The sequence below is a fragment of the Monosiga brevicollis genome, genomic scaffold, assembly GCF_000002865.3.
Source record: "Monosiga brevicollis MX1 MONBRscaffold_25 genomic scaffold, whole genome shotgun sequence".
NCBI lineage: Eukaryota > Choanoflagellata > Craspedida > Salpingoecidae > Monosiga > Monosiga brevicollis.
The window spans coordinates 455,019-468,678 of NW_001865062.1; the positions used below are offsets into that span (position 1 = coordinate 455,019).

The 13,660-nt window shown below is 56.0% G+C and overlaps 3 protein-coding genes across 3 annotated transcripts; 1 reads left to right on the forward strand and 2 right to left on the reverse strand.

Moving 5' to 3' along the window:
- Positions 1 to 168: 168 nt before the first annotated feature.
- Positions 169 to 9,319, reverse strand: MONBRDRAFT_38456 (uncharacterized protein; the record flags this gene model as incomplete). Its single annotated transcript, XM_001748789.1, has 7 exons — positions 169 to 336; positions 1,444 to 4,266; positions 4,453 to 5,625; positions 5,798 to 7,347; positions 7,517 to 8,027; positions 8,160 to 8,893; positions 9,106 to 9,319. The coding sequence occupies 7 exons, from the start codon at positions 9,317 to 9,319 to the stop codon at positions 169 to 171; spliced, it is 7,173 nt and encodes a 2,390-aa protein (XP_001748841.1).
- Positions 9,320 to 10,424: 1,105 nt separating this feature from the next.
- On the forward strand, positions 10,425 to 11,966 carry MONBRDRAFT_11002 (uncharacterized protein; the record flags this gene model as incomplete). The annotated part of the gene is made up of 1 exon (XM_001748716.1): positions 10,425 to 11,966. The coding sequence occupies one exon, from the start codon at positions 10,425 to 10,427 to the stop codon at positions 11,964 to 11,966; it is 1,542 nt and encodes a 513-aa protein (XP_001748768.1).
- Positions 11,967 to 12,322: 356 nt separating this feature from the next.
- On the reverse strand, positions 12,323 to 13,583 carry MONBRDRAFT_33851 (uncharacterized protein; the record flags this gene model as incomplete). The annotated part of the gene is made up of 3 exons (XM_001748790.1): positions 12,323 to 12,945; positions 13,069 to 13,137; positions 13,384 to 13,583. The coding sequence occupies 3 exons, from the start codon at positions 13,581 to 13,583 to the stop codon at positions 12,480 to 12,482; spliced, it is 735 nt and encodes a 244-aa protein (XP_001748842.1). The 3' UTR covers positions 12,323 to 12,479.
- Between the last annotated feature and the right edge of the window lie 77 nt (positions 13,584 to 13,660).

Below are 13,660 nucleotides of genomic sequence, written 5' to 3' on the forward strand. Positions count from 1 at the left end.
GGTCGTTGCAACCTGCAGGGCCTGCAACCACCCCTCACCTATCTATGCATGCGTTTTCTTCTTCTTCTTCTCCTTCTTTGACCCGCCTTTCCACCTGCACATCACAGGAGCGTGTGTTTCCCAAAGATACCAATGTAAGGTTGCTTTGCTCGGCACGGGTGTTTTCCTTCACCGCCTTGGCCGTGATGGGCGGCAGCAGTATTGCCTCTCCTTGAAGTTCTCATGCTTGACTTTTGCTTTCTCTCCTCGGCCGGTCTGCAACAGCGCGTACCACACACAGAAGAGGGCAACCGCGAGCTTCTCAACGATCTCATTGCTCAACGCCGCCAGGCCCGTCTCGAGCAGCAGCAAAGCTCCCCCTCCCAGCAATAAAGGGCAGGACTGTTACGGTGCCACAGTGTCGCCGCTGCACACATCAAACATGGCAGAGACCACATCTCTGGACCCACGTGCTGCCTGGTCGAAGGGTGTGGAGTCACACAAGGCAACGGCATTAGACTTTCCTGGACCTCCCTCACCCCTCATCCTGTTGATTTGATTTTCACCATTAATTTTTTTTTTTATCGCTCTCACAAGGTCTGCGAATGCGTTGCTTACCCCGTTGTGCTGTGTGCGCCTCTCAACCTGCTTATGGGGCTGTGCCCTCAAGCTTATTTGGAATTGCAACAGCGAATGCTTCATTTGAAAAAGGGTTGAATTTACGCGGCTGGTCAAACTGCGCATCGCCTCGAAACTCCTCACCAGGAGGCATTCCAGCATGCTGTCAAGGTCTCACACCAAGCCACGATTCGGACACAAAAGTCACAGCACAAATTTGTCCAGCCCAGGGTTGATGGTCAAGAAAGCAGTGGTGCCCAGATTCAAAACAGGCAAAAACATTGTTCCCAAGCTTTCAAAGATCGTCAAGATCCCAGCTGGGCGAAAGTTGGCTCAAGCGAAACCACCAAAGTCAAAACACGAAACCAAGGAGTACAAAAAGGAGAACAGCAGAAATCAAGACAATGTCAAACTTGACACGGGCACCCTACTGCGCCAGAGTCAGATGGGCCATGGTGGCCAACTACCCCCATGCTGTAAGCAATGATCATGGAAGAAACACTCACACAAAACAAAACAAAACTAACAAGGCACCTCGCTCTTCAGAAAGGCAAGTTTGATAAAAAGCAAGATGGTGGGTGTGACAGCAGGCAGGCCCGACAGGCTCAGCCGTCCAGCAGCGAGACCTTGCGCGGGGCCACCAGCACACCGTGTTGATCGGCACAGGAAAAATAGGAATATCCCTGCGCACATTGCCCCAGCAGAAAAGAAGAAAAGTGAGACGCTCGATTTGACTCGGATCATATCCCCCCCGCCACTCAACTTGTTACACGCCCACTGTCTCCCCTCGCACCCGCGCCAGCACGCTCTGTGAGAACAAGCCTGAGATCCAGAGCCACGACCAACCTTGACAGTGCCGTTGTTGCGCCCCACAGGCTCGTCGAGCTCGACGCCGCACCGCGTTCCACGAGCTGGGTCCTCGTGTTGGCCGTAAAAACGCAACACACCCTCACCGTAGCCTTGAACATACACGCGCCGACCTACAGAGGAGGGATCTGCAACACGCTGTGCCGAGGCCGCTAAATCACGATTCATGTTGGCTTCGCTGTCATAAATACGCCGGCCGCCTCGCAGTGCACTCTCCTCCATCGTGGCAGAGGGAAGATCATCCGCGTCCTCGTCCTCGTACATCTCTCGGTTTGCACCAACGTCGTACAAGGCCCGATCTTCCAAGTACACGGGCTCAAACTGGTCCTCAGCACCCTCGTCGTGGAAGACCTCGTGCAGGTCTTCCAAAAGAGTGGCCACAGTCGAGCGACGCTTCGAATTGGGCGACTTACCCTCGTTGCTGCTGCTGCTGCGGCGCTTCTTGGTCTGCGTCAAACGCTTCAGCGATTCGAAGATGCCGCGCTTGGTCGTGTCTGCGTTTGTCATGGTGTCGGGCAACGGTGATGTGCGCAGGTGACCCGCAAAGCCCATGGTCTCCTCCAGAATCCGGCCAATCTGCGCCACCACGGCATCCACGCTTGGCCGATCAGCAGCCAGTGACTTCCAGCAGTCCTGCATCACCTCGTAAACAGCCGCATGGCACAACTCTGGGCGGGCCAGACGAAACCCAGATGCCACCTCAACCCACACGCGCTGATTGCTCCACCCCTTGTAGGGCATTTCGCCGTTGGTGTAAATCTCGTACATCAAGATGCCCAAGCTCCAGATATCTGAGGCCTGAGAGAACTTCTGATCATCCAATGCCTCGGGGGCCGACCAGCGCACGGGCAGATTCCCCGAGCGCATGCGGTAGTAGGCCTCGTGCGAGTCATCACTGCTCGGCTGCTCACGGGCCAAGCCAAAGTCTGAAAGCTTGCACGTAAGGTCGCTCGACAGGAGCACATTACGTGCGGCAATGTCGCGATGAATAAAGCCGAAACCATGCACGTGCTCCAAGCCAGCTGCGCATTGATAAGCAAAGTGTGCGCGTTGCACAGCACTGAGACCATCTGCATTGGCCATTAGATGGCTGCGTAGGTCCCCGCGTTCGTAAAAGTCGAGAAGAACCAAAAGGGGCTTTCCCACTGAGACCACGCCGATGAGGTGGACCACGTTGGGGTGTTCAAACTGAGCCGTCACGGCCGCCTCCTCCAGTAGCTCGCGCATGGCACCGCCACCGTTGGACTCGTGCAGACTCTTGCAGGCCACCAAGAAACCCGGCATGCCAGGCTCCTCAAGTAGTGCTTTGTAGACGATGCCAAAAGCACCGCGACCGAGCTCGTCCAGAAGCTTGATGTGGCCACGGAAAACCTCGCGCGGAATGCGAGGGCCGTTTTCCATGAGGGCACCGCTCTTGAGCTGCTCAATCATGGAGAAGATATCTTCCCAGTCGGCGGGCTGGCGCGACTTGAGAATCTGACGGCGGATGAGGATGGCCAGCACAATGACCAGGACGACCAGAAAGGTACCGCCGCTGATGGCTGCGTTCACCACGCGCTGGTCAGCCGAGGCGGAGGCCGCCGGCTGTTGCACCGTGACGGAAAAAACGCACTCGGCACTGTTGCCACTGGCATCGGTTGCACTGATGATCACCTTGCTTGAGCCCAGCGGAAAGGTACTGCCATTGGCCGTGTCCGCGACCCAGGATACACCGGCGCCACCCACGTTGTCGACGACGATGGGAGCCGACCAGGTGGCATTGGCACCCGATTCAACAGATTGGGCCACGACGACGACGTCAGAGGGGCATAGCACCTCGGGCGCCTCCTCATCCAGCACCTCTACCCGCATTGTGCAATTGCCCGTGTTGTTCCACGCATCCTGAACGGTGACTGAGACGTTGTGTACACCCACGTCCACTGACACGGCCAATCCTGCTTCAGGCTCCACGATGGCCACGGGTAGGTTGGAATTGTCCAGACTGGTCGGACGCCAGGCCGCGTAGGGCATCTCATAGGTACCCCGACCCTCGGGAAGCACAAAGGTCGTGTTACTGGAGCACAGAGCCACGGGCGCCTCAATGTCCACAGCGCGTAGTGTGAAGATACATTGCTCCCGGTTGCCGTATTCATCGCGTGCCGTATACTCGACCACGAGTGCGGGCGAAGCGGGGTCGCGGATGGGTACCACCATGGTCGTATTCACGTCGCCATCATACGGGCCATCTGGGTAGTAGGCGCGCTGGCTGAGGCGCAAGCCAAGGGGGCGATTGTCCGTGAAGATGGGCATGCTCCAGTTGAAGGTGGCGGTGCTGTCCCCAACCAACGCTTGCTGAACGGCCGATGTGGGGCAGCTCAAGAACGTGGGCGGGGTCTCATCATATACAAGGATAAATGGCTCGGCCAACTCGGGATCATAAGCCTCGGCCACCGTCAGGCTGATGCGATGCCGCAGGGCTACCTTGCTGGCCGGGTCCAGAACCCAAGTTTGGGAGGCCGGCAGGGTACCATTCTCGTCGGCAACGCCGCGCGGAAATTTGATTCGCACAGTCAGGCCTTGAAACTTGAAGCCATGCGCAAAGGGCCGTGACACACCGCTTAGAACGATGCGACCAGTTGTGGCATCAACGTGACACAGAGCATCATACAGAAGCTCAAAGTCATTCAGATCCTCTGTGTTGATCACGTCGCTGGCGTCGCGTTGAAATTGCTCAAACTGCATGTCCGCCGACACAGCATCCTGATTGGGAGTGGCTACATCCGGAAACTCACCATCCACCGACCAGCTCAGCTCAAAGACAAACTAGGGGGCAATCAGAAGAGAAGACAGGGAGTGTGTGTGTGTGTGTGTGCGTGTCAGGGAGGGAAAGGCAAAGTGAGCCAGGGCCGAAGCGTTCATTTAAGCACAAGTACGCGAGTGTGTGGGAGAGAAGCGGTGAGAGACGCCCTGAAAACTTTGGCAAATCACAGATCGGTCGCCGGTGCTGACCTGGGCAAACTGAGAGTCGTTACGTTGGCGAACTTCGATGATGTCATCGTTGGCGGGTAGTATACGCAATTCGAGTGCGTTGGTGCCATTGAAGTCTGTATCAAAAGTCAAAGCTGGGTCTGCTTCATTCAGCAAGACTTGTTCATCATCGCCGTACGGGAAGGCCTCGGAGATGGTAACGGTACGATCAAAGGCCACGCGAAAGCCCGCCTCGATCGGCAGAGGGCTCAACTCTGGCTGCACAATCACGTCAAAAAGACATTCTGCCTTTTGCTCCGACAGGTCGTATGCCGTGTAGACAATTTGATACGGGCTGCTGACCCAGGAAAAGTTGTCACCCGGCTTGAAGTTGGACTCTGTACGCAGAATGCCAATGTTGTCACTGGCTTGAGGCTCGATCCACTGGACTGCCACCAACTCTTGCTCGCTGGGAATGCTGACCGTGATGGCCTCGACGGGGCAACCGATCCAAGTGGGAGGCAGAACGTCTTCCAGAACCAAGAGGGAGCTGGAGAGCTCTGATGTGGATGAAGCCTCGTGTTGCATGTACACGCCGCTGGGGGAAACCGGGCTGTAGAGATCAAACTCAGAGGGGTCACCCACAGCACGACGGGCAATCGTGTTGTTGGCATCATTTTCAACGTCGTCGTTCTCAGCGGCATCTTCAAGGGGAAGTTCGATGTCAATGCGTCGAAAGCTGATGGCCGAATTGATGGGGTCGGAGATTGCCCAGATCAGGAAGCAGCCATCATCCGGCGATACGCCAGAGCCGAGGTCGGTGAAGCCGACAGAGGGTACGCCAGCCAGGACGATGTCCACGGGGCGAGGCGTGAGTTCGCTCTCAACGAGCTCGCTCCCAGTTCGACACCAGGCGAGGCGAACATGCAGCGTAGAGTTGACGCCGTCTTCGGGGCGATAAATAAAGGGCGTGGCAAAAGGGCTGTAAATACCGTAGGCAAAACTGGCTCGGTCTAGATTGCCGGCAAAGGCTTCTGGACGCAGCATGCGCCGGTCATACATGGAATCTTCCATGAGGTAGTCAATGCCAAGGCCTGCATCAATGGTTTCATAGCGTAGATAATCCAGGTCCTGGCGAAAGCCGTTGATCGCGGTGATGTTAAACTCACAGACCAGCACATCTCCGTTTGATAGAGGAGTCGTCTCGTAACGAATCTATTCGATAGAGGGAGCCGCATGACAGGTGAGACGGGGCGCGGGAGGAAGGCATGTCAATCGGCCCATGACCACCATCGCTGGTTGGGTTCAGTGACACAGGTAAAAAATAAAAACAAAAAGTAAAGAGCATGTAAATAAAAACATGCTCGCAACACGACGACCTTCTTACCGTATAGAAGCCGGCTGTAAAATTGGTTTGATTTGTATTGACTGATACATCCACGCTTGTGGCCGTCGCGGGAATCAAGGGTTCAGTCCAGACAATTTCGTCTTCGGTGAGGGAGAGGGGAATGTAGTGGATCATGCTGTCCGGGCAGCTCAAAAAGCCGGTGACGGTCAGGTCGACGCGAACCCAAGAGATGCAGCCTGAGAGCACCTTCCGATTGCGGTTGTCTATGCGCATGTAACACACTTCCTGGCTGTCTTGGACCTGAATGGTGATGATCACTTGGCCTAGGGCGGAGAGGTTGGTGAGTGTGTAGAGCGATCCAGTCTCGGGGTCGATGTAAAAGTCGTCTTGCGTCATGATGGAGGATTGGAAGTCAACAATGCTGTAAGAGTAGTTGAGGCCTGGCACGCGCGTGAGGTTGACTTGGTATAGAGATTGGTTGCCAAATCCCAGGGGCAGCGCCAGGGACGTCTCGTTGTCACCGAGTTCCGGGAGGTCAGACAGCGCCTGGCAGTGTTGACCATCAAGGAAGTAACCGCCGTGACAATACCAACAGCCGCTCATTTGATAAAAGTCAATGCCGGGCAAATCCTGGGCCGCGTCTTCATCAAATGACTTTTTAAGGCAACACGTTCCTCGAAGCTCCTCGGACTGGTCTCGGGCGTAGACCTGGAAGCCAACGCAATCGGCATCGCCGCGACACTCGGCGGCACAGTTTTCAACAAGCTCTGCTTCAGTCAGAAGGGGGTTGGCATTGGAGACTGGGCGGGCACAGATTGGGTTGCTGATGGTGGCATCTGCGCTTGGGGCGCCGTCACGACGCACGAGAAGGTAGTCGGTGGTGTTGTCTGTGCTCTGATAACAGCGGCGACAGCCCTCGCTGCACTCACATGGCACGCCAAAGTCATTGTAGTTGTCGATACAGCGCTCGACGGGCAGACAGACGCGATCGGAGCTGGGGGTCAAGGGCACAATCTCGCGCTCAAGCTGGCCGCAAGTCGTGGCCAGCACGCAATCGTGGTCCCCGGCGTCCGTCTTGAACGAATTGGACGGACACTCCAGACAGGTCCGATCGCGGGTCACGGTGGCGGCTGCAATGAAGCCTTCGCCAGGGCCACAAACGTCGCGGACGGGTTTACACACGCCGTCGCCGCTGGCGTCGTTGTTGAAGGAGATGCCCTCTACACAGGGTGCGCAGATGCGATTGGAGGATGGGGTGGGCTCCTGGACTGTGCCATAGCCTGGGTCGCAGTGGTCAAAGTGGAGGCATCGCTCCATGTCGTGATCCCAAGTGCCTCGACCGGTATTATTTCCGCAATCGCGACATTGGCGATTCGAGCGCATGTCTCCGAGAAAGTAGATGTAGGTCCCTGGTGGACAGTGCTGGTGCGGCTCACATTCATGCCGATTGGATTGGGTGGTGAAGGAGCCGTCGGGGCAGGTGAGGCAAACGCGGGCGGTTGACGTGGTGGCATTTTGTGCAATATAAGAGCCCGGCAGACAGTCACGCTCCTTCATGTATTCGTGCGCACCCTCATAATCGACAAATTCTAGAGGGACAAGGATGGGTCGAGCGGTGATGTGGGGGGTAAGGATGCAGATAGCAGCAATGCTGTGCACCCACCACGTCCTGCCCACCTCCGCCGCTCCCGCCTCCCTGTCTCTCCTTCAATCTTTAGACATCGCACATTCGGTTCTGCACAGCATGGGTGTACTTACCGTCACGCGAAATGTCCGCTTCTGTGCACGAGGCCCGATTGTTGTACTCCGAGTAGGTGCCCAGACCACAGAGGGCACAAAGGCGATCGCTACTGCGAGTGGGTGCGGCAACCTGGTACTGGCCTGGAAGGCAATCCCGCTGATCGGCACAGGTGTGTGCGTTGCTGTCTGTGGTATAGTGGTTGGAGCTGCAAGTCTGGCATTGGGCGCCGTCATAGTATTCACCAGGCGTACAGTCGGCCGCGTTGGCGGCATAGGTGCAGTAGCCTGCAGCGCCGGGACTCGTGGTTTCCGCTGGACAAGGCAGGCATGGGGAGTGGGTGCCATCGCGACCAGTGCGAAACGTGTTGGGTGGGCATGGGACCAAGACACGATCAGAGGAAGCGGTGCCATTGCTTTGCAACTCGTAGCCGGCCGGCACGTCGGAGAAGTCACGACACGCTGTTTGTCGGATACGGTCCGTGTACTTGCCCTCGGGGCACTCATTGCAGCTCTCTTTGCGGTGTTGGCTCTGCATGCGGCACAGCGAAGAATGCGTGATTTGGGCATGGACGTGGTGCTGGGACTCGGTACGTCACCGTCCGACAAACGAGCAGCCCTCAATTTTCTCACTTTTTTGGCCTTGCCATGAGAGTCTACATACCTGATAAGAGCCGGCGGGACATGGGGCGCACTTGTGATACGGGTGGCTGAGATTGGTGTAGTGGCCGGGGCGGCAGTCGTATTCGTAGTAAGGGTTAAATTCCTGATCATAGCCGACGGCTTCGCGACCGGCGGGGATGTTTCGGCAGCTGTAGCCAACGCGGTAGTTGTACGTGCCATTGGGGCATCGAATGGGCTCGGTCATGCCCGGCTCCGGGGCTGCTTCGCCGGCCTTGACTCTGGGGCACTCATAAGCGCCCGAAAAGTTGGCGAACGAATTTGCGGGGCAATCGCGGCAATAGGAGTATCCATACCAATGCATGAATGTTCCAGGCTGGCAAGTGAGGCACTCGGTCGGAGTTTGTTCACCGCCCTGGTATTTGCCCGGGCGGCAGGTCAAGCAGCCTACGGCGCCGGTTGCGGGGGAATAGCGGCCATTGCCACAGAGTTTGCAGCTGGTGCGGCCAGTCTGGCTGTTGTAGAGACCAGCGGGGCAGTCGAGGCAGGTTTCTTGGCCTTCTTCGTATTGATACTTGCCGGGCTCGCAGGAGAGGCAAGTAGATTGGCCTGGGTAGGGCTGGTACTTGCCGCGGGGGCAGGCCTTGCAATCGGACCCACCGTTGCCAATGTAGGTTCCTGCAGGACAAACTTGGCAGGCGGTGCGATTTTCGGTGGGGACCTGGCCTTCGGGGCAGGCCCAGCAATAGCGCTGACCATATTCTGACGAGTATCTGTCTGTGACAATGGTTCGAAAGAAGAACCGGATATACACGGGCACGCCACGCAGGAAAGAGGAACGCACGAGGATGAGACGGTTGTTTTAGACAAGCGGCGTCGAGGCACGAGGACCGGGTGTGTAATTTGCAGCCTGGCATCTGGTGTTTCTGCTCTCTGGGCTGGGTTGCCTGATGAAAGGGAGCCAGATCAAAGCGAGAAAGGAGACGAACCGGAGGGGCAGTTGTCGCAGTTGTTGTCGCGATGGTAGCGGCTGCTCTTAAAGGTGCTGGGAGGGCAGAGTTGGCACTCGGTGGAAGTGAGGTTATAGAATTCTCCGTAGTAGCAGTTGGTGGTGGCTTGAACAAGAGCGGGGCCACTGCCCAGCAGCATGACCAGGGCAGCGGCCACGAGCAGTGCTCGGGCTTGCATAGCCAAGAACGGCATGCTCATGGACGTCAAACAAGAAAGCACTGTGGAAAGATGGGAACAAAAGGGCAGTCACTCGTGGTTGACCATGCCTATTGCCAGGGCACGATCGAATCAGGAGGGGCGGCGGAGAAAAGGCGAAACATCAGCGAAAACCCGGGTTTGTGATCTGGACATGGAGGCGTTGGTGCGTGCGAGTTTGGACCGCACAACAAAGAGTTGGTTCCGAAGCGGACTCTTACGTTGACGGGTTGCGTTTGGCACGCGAGCGATCGCAAGGCGGTGTCCACCCGGATCTCCGAGGGAAGTGGGAAGGAACAAAACCTCGAGGGAAAGACGCCAAGCGGCGGAAGGGGAAAGGGATGACTCGAGCAGGCCACTTTCGCGGGCCTGACAAGGCAAGAGACAAGGCAAGAGACAAGGGTGAGAAGGGGGGCGTGCTGCGTCAGGCGCTAAACGGATCGCCGAGGAAAAAAAGAAAAAATCACAATCAGCGAGGCACCCAAACAACCAACACCACAACCAGCATTTACCAAATGCAATACCGCACGACCCCGCACGCCCGCACACACCCCACCCCGGCGCCGCCCCCGTGCCACTGTGCCACTGTGCCACTGCCTCTCTCTCTCACACACACACACACACGCGCGCTTACCGCTTGATCCTCCAAACGGCAGGGAGCGGTCAAGAGAGAAGAAGCAAAGAGAAGGGGGCGGGTGGGTGATAGGGGGCCATAAGGGTTAACAAGCCAAACATCACACATACACACACACACACACTCATACGCACATGCATAGGAGGAGGAGGAGTTCACCTTGTCAGAAAGAAATGCGCGCCAAACATCACACCACACAACACATACACACTACACTTGTACATACAACTATACACTACAGAGAGGGAGAGAGAAAGGCATGAGCAACAACGGCTGGAAGGAATAGCACAACTACCACATGTAACAACAGAGAGAATGAAGAGATGGCGTCCACCAAATTTAATCTGACATTTGATTTCGTTGTTCCATGTGACAGTGTGTGTGTGTGAGAGGGCGGAGGTTGTTGCCTGATGTACTTGAGGGCGGGGCTGCCGATGCACCTCGTGCGGGCTGTGGAGGACGGGCATCATGGGTGTCTTTGGACGGCGGGGGCATTGGTGCATGTATCCGGTGCTGCTGCTGCTTGTGATAGCCGGTCTCAACGTGCTGTTGACTTACCACAGTCGAGAACGCCACATCACAAGTGACTTGCCACTTGAGAGTCACATTGTCGTGCGCCCTGCCCGTGATGATCGGGCCGAGGCGCCCGCACCAGGGGTGGATGCAGGCGTTCCACAAGCCACCTCTCGAACCGAAACTCGCCACTCCACTGTCCTACGCCTGACCACGACTCAGGAGAAAGTGGCCCCCACGACGCACCGGACCACGACGCACCAGACCACGACGCACCGGACCACAACATCGCAATCCACACCCCGCGCGACCGTGCCCGCACCGGTACGGACGCAGCAAGGCGCCGACGCACACAAGCCTCGCGCCCCGACGCTGGATCCTGCCAAACTACGGCAATCCATGTCCTTTCCTTATGGATTCAAACCCACCGTGCCAAAGGTCCAACCCGCCACCACCAAACCCCCGCGTCACGAGACGCTGCGTCGCAATTTTCATTGGAACTACAGTGTCAAAGTGTACACTGACCCTTCCTTCGATGGCCGTCACATTGTCGGCTCCCATCCATGCGCCTCTCTTCTCGTCTGGAACAAATGCTGGGCTTCGGCCGCACACGCCGTTCCACAGTACCGCGACCACATGGATTACAGCTTTGACCTTCACGTTCCGGGCCTCTTGGCCAAGCTCGAATTGTACAGGGCCTACCCGAATCACCGCACCAACCGTATTCCCTTTCGTATCTTTATCATGCCCTGTCATCTCGATGACTTTGTCAAAGAGGTACTGCCCGTGCTCAACGACAAGGCCGTGTATTTTGTTCTCATCACCGCCATGCAAACGCCCAAGATTGAGCGCACCGATCCCCGCGTCGAGGCACTGCTCAAGAGCCAATATCTCGTGCGTTGGTACTGCCAAAACCTGCATTTCGTGGGTGAACCGCGCGTGCGTGCCCTTCCACTGGGCATGGACTACCACAGTCGACAATGGCGGACCGAGGGCTTTGGGCTGCCCCACGCCTCGCCCGAGCAACAGGACGACGAGCTGCGCAGCATGCGGCCATCGGCTGACGCCCCCACCCAGAAGCGCATCGTCATTGATTTCAAGCGGCATACGAACCGCCAAAGCATCTATGACCAGCTGACCAAGGAGCCCGTTTGTCACCCGGTTGCGGGCCGGAAGAACCGAAACGAGATTTGGTCTCTTTACGGCAAATACCGCTTTGTGGCCAGCCCTCCCGGATTTGGCGAAGACTGCCATCGAACCTGGGAGGCACTGGCTTTGGGGGCCATTCCCATTGTTCAGGAACAAAACACCGGCGTCACCGAGATTCTCCGGCATTTTCCCGTCCTGTTTGTAAAGAGCTGGCGCATCACAGCCGAAATGTTGGATGAAGCGCTGGTGAAGCTCGAGCCCCAACGCCAGCAGCTCTTGCACGATCCCGTCACCCTAACGAGTCGCTATTGGATCCAGATGATCCTTGATGAGACCATACCCCAGTGATATAGCCGTGACGCTTGGAAGGCCTCTGGCGTATAATAATGGGGCGGTGTTTTGTTTCCGCCCAAATCAAGCAAGACAAGCCTTTGTATGTGCGTGTGTGTGTGTGTGTGTGCAAGATAGAGAGATGCAATTAGATATTATTACTGGGCGTATTTGAAGACACACCTTTGACTCAGAAGCGTCCATGATGAGGATACGCGATTGTGCTGCAGCTAAGCTCGAGTTTGTGTTCCCAGCCATCTGGGGCTGGGTAACAATGGCTCAGGGGACGACCCACCCCTCGGGGATTGCCATCGCAGAATGCCAGAGAACGGGGGCAGGGAAGATGTTTGTTTTTCCATAATGACATTCTATTATTATTACATCGATTGGTTGGCGTACAGCCTAGGCCCGAGAAATGAAGCACACCATCACTGCTTTATATAAGATTCCATCAAGACACACACACGCACACACGCACACACACACACCGCGCTGGCCAGCAGCCCAAATGGCTCAAAAGACAGCCTTGCTTTAGACAAAACTGAGGTTCTCGTAGGCCGCATGAAAGTTGAGGCACCAGGAGGTGACAAAGCTGAAGAAAGAGAGCAGGAGCGCAATGAGGGTGATCCAGAAACCCGTGGTGTAGTCGTAACCATGCTCTGCACCCAGATTCTTGAGATCCTTGTCCAGAGTGTTGGTCTTGTACTCGTACATGCAGAACATGGTGGCCATGACGCAGGCGGTGGCCAGCAGTTGAAAGACGATGATAAAGGCCTTGCTCTTGCAGCAGAGGAAAAAGTAGGTCAGAAGAGCAAAAACGGTCGCCAAAGCCAGGCCAGCCACGGCGCCATCCCGTTCAGCGTCCTTGTTGGTCTTGAAATCGTGAGTAATGTTGGCAAAGCTCTTGATGTCGTGGCCAATCTTGGTGCAATTTTGAGGCGTGCAAATCTCCCACAGGCTGACCTCTAGCGAACTGCCGTGATACTCGGCACGAGCCCTAATCACATCCAAGACACAGAGTGAGAGTCAAGTGCAAAAGTGTTCATTCTTTCTTATTTTTTAAAAAAAAAAAAACTTTGGGAGGGAGTCGGCAAGCATGGCATGATGCATTCGGACCAACCAGTGAATCGACGGCACCATCACGGTAACGCAAGCTGCAATGGTCAGCAGGGTCAGGACGGCAACAATCCTGTTGGGGCAGGCACAAGGAATGAGACAACGGCCACCCAGCGTCATTGCGCCGCGCTCAAGGCAGGGCAGCACCAGTGACTTACACGCCATTTTGCAAAGCACCCATTGTTTCGGTCTTGATGTCAATAAGGCGTCCGACTCAAAGCGTCTGTGAAGAACGTCTTGATCTTGCGACTCGAGCTCAAAAAAAAATGCCACTTGCCCGCCCTCCCGAACTTCTACGTTAGGGCCGAGTCAACATGACATTGTACATGTGCGAGCCAAATAAACATGCAACACATGCACACACACACACACACACACACACACACACACACACACACACACACACACACACACACACACACACACACACACACACACACACACACACACACACACACACACACACACACACACACACACACACACACACACACACACAAACGTATATCCTAGCTGCATAGGTAAACCATGGCAAATGTGTGTGTGTGTGTGTGTGTGTGCGCTATGACTTCTAATTTGAAAAGTCTTACAATTTT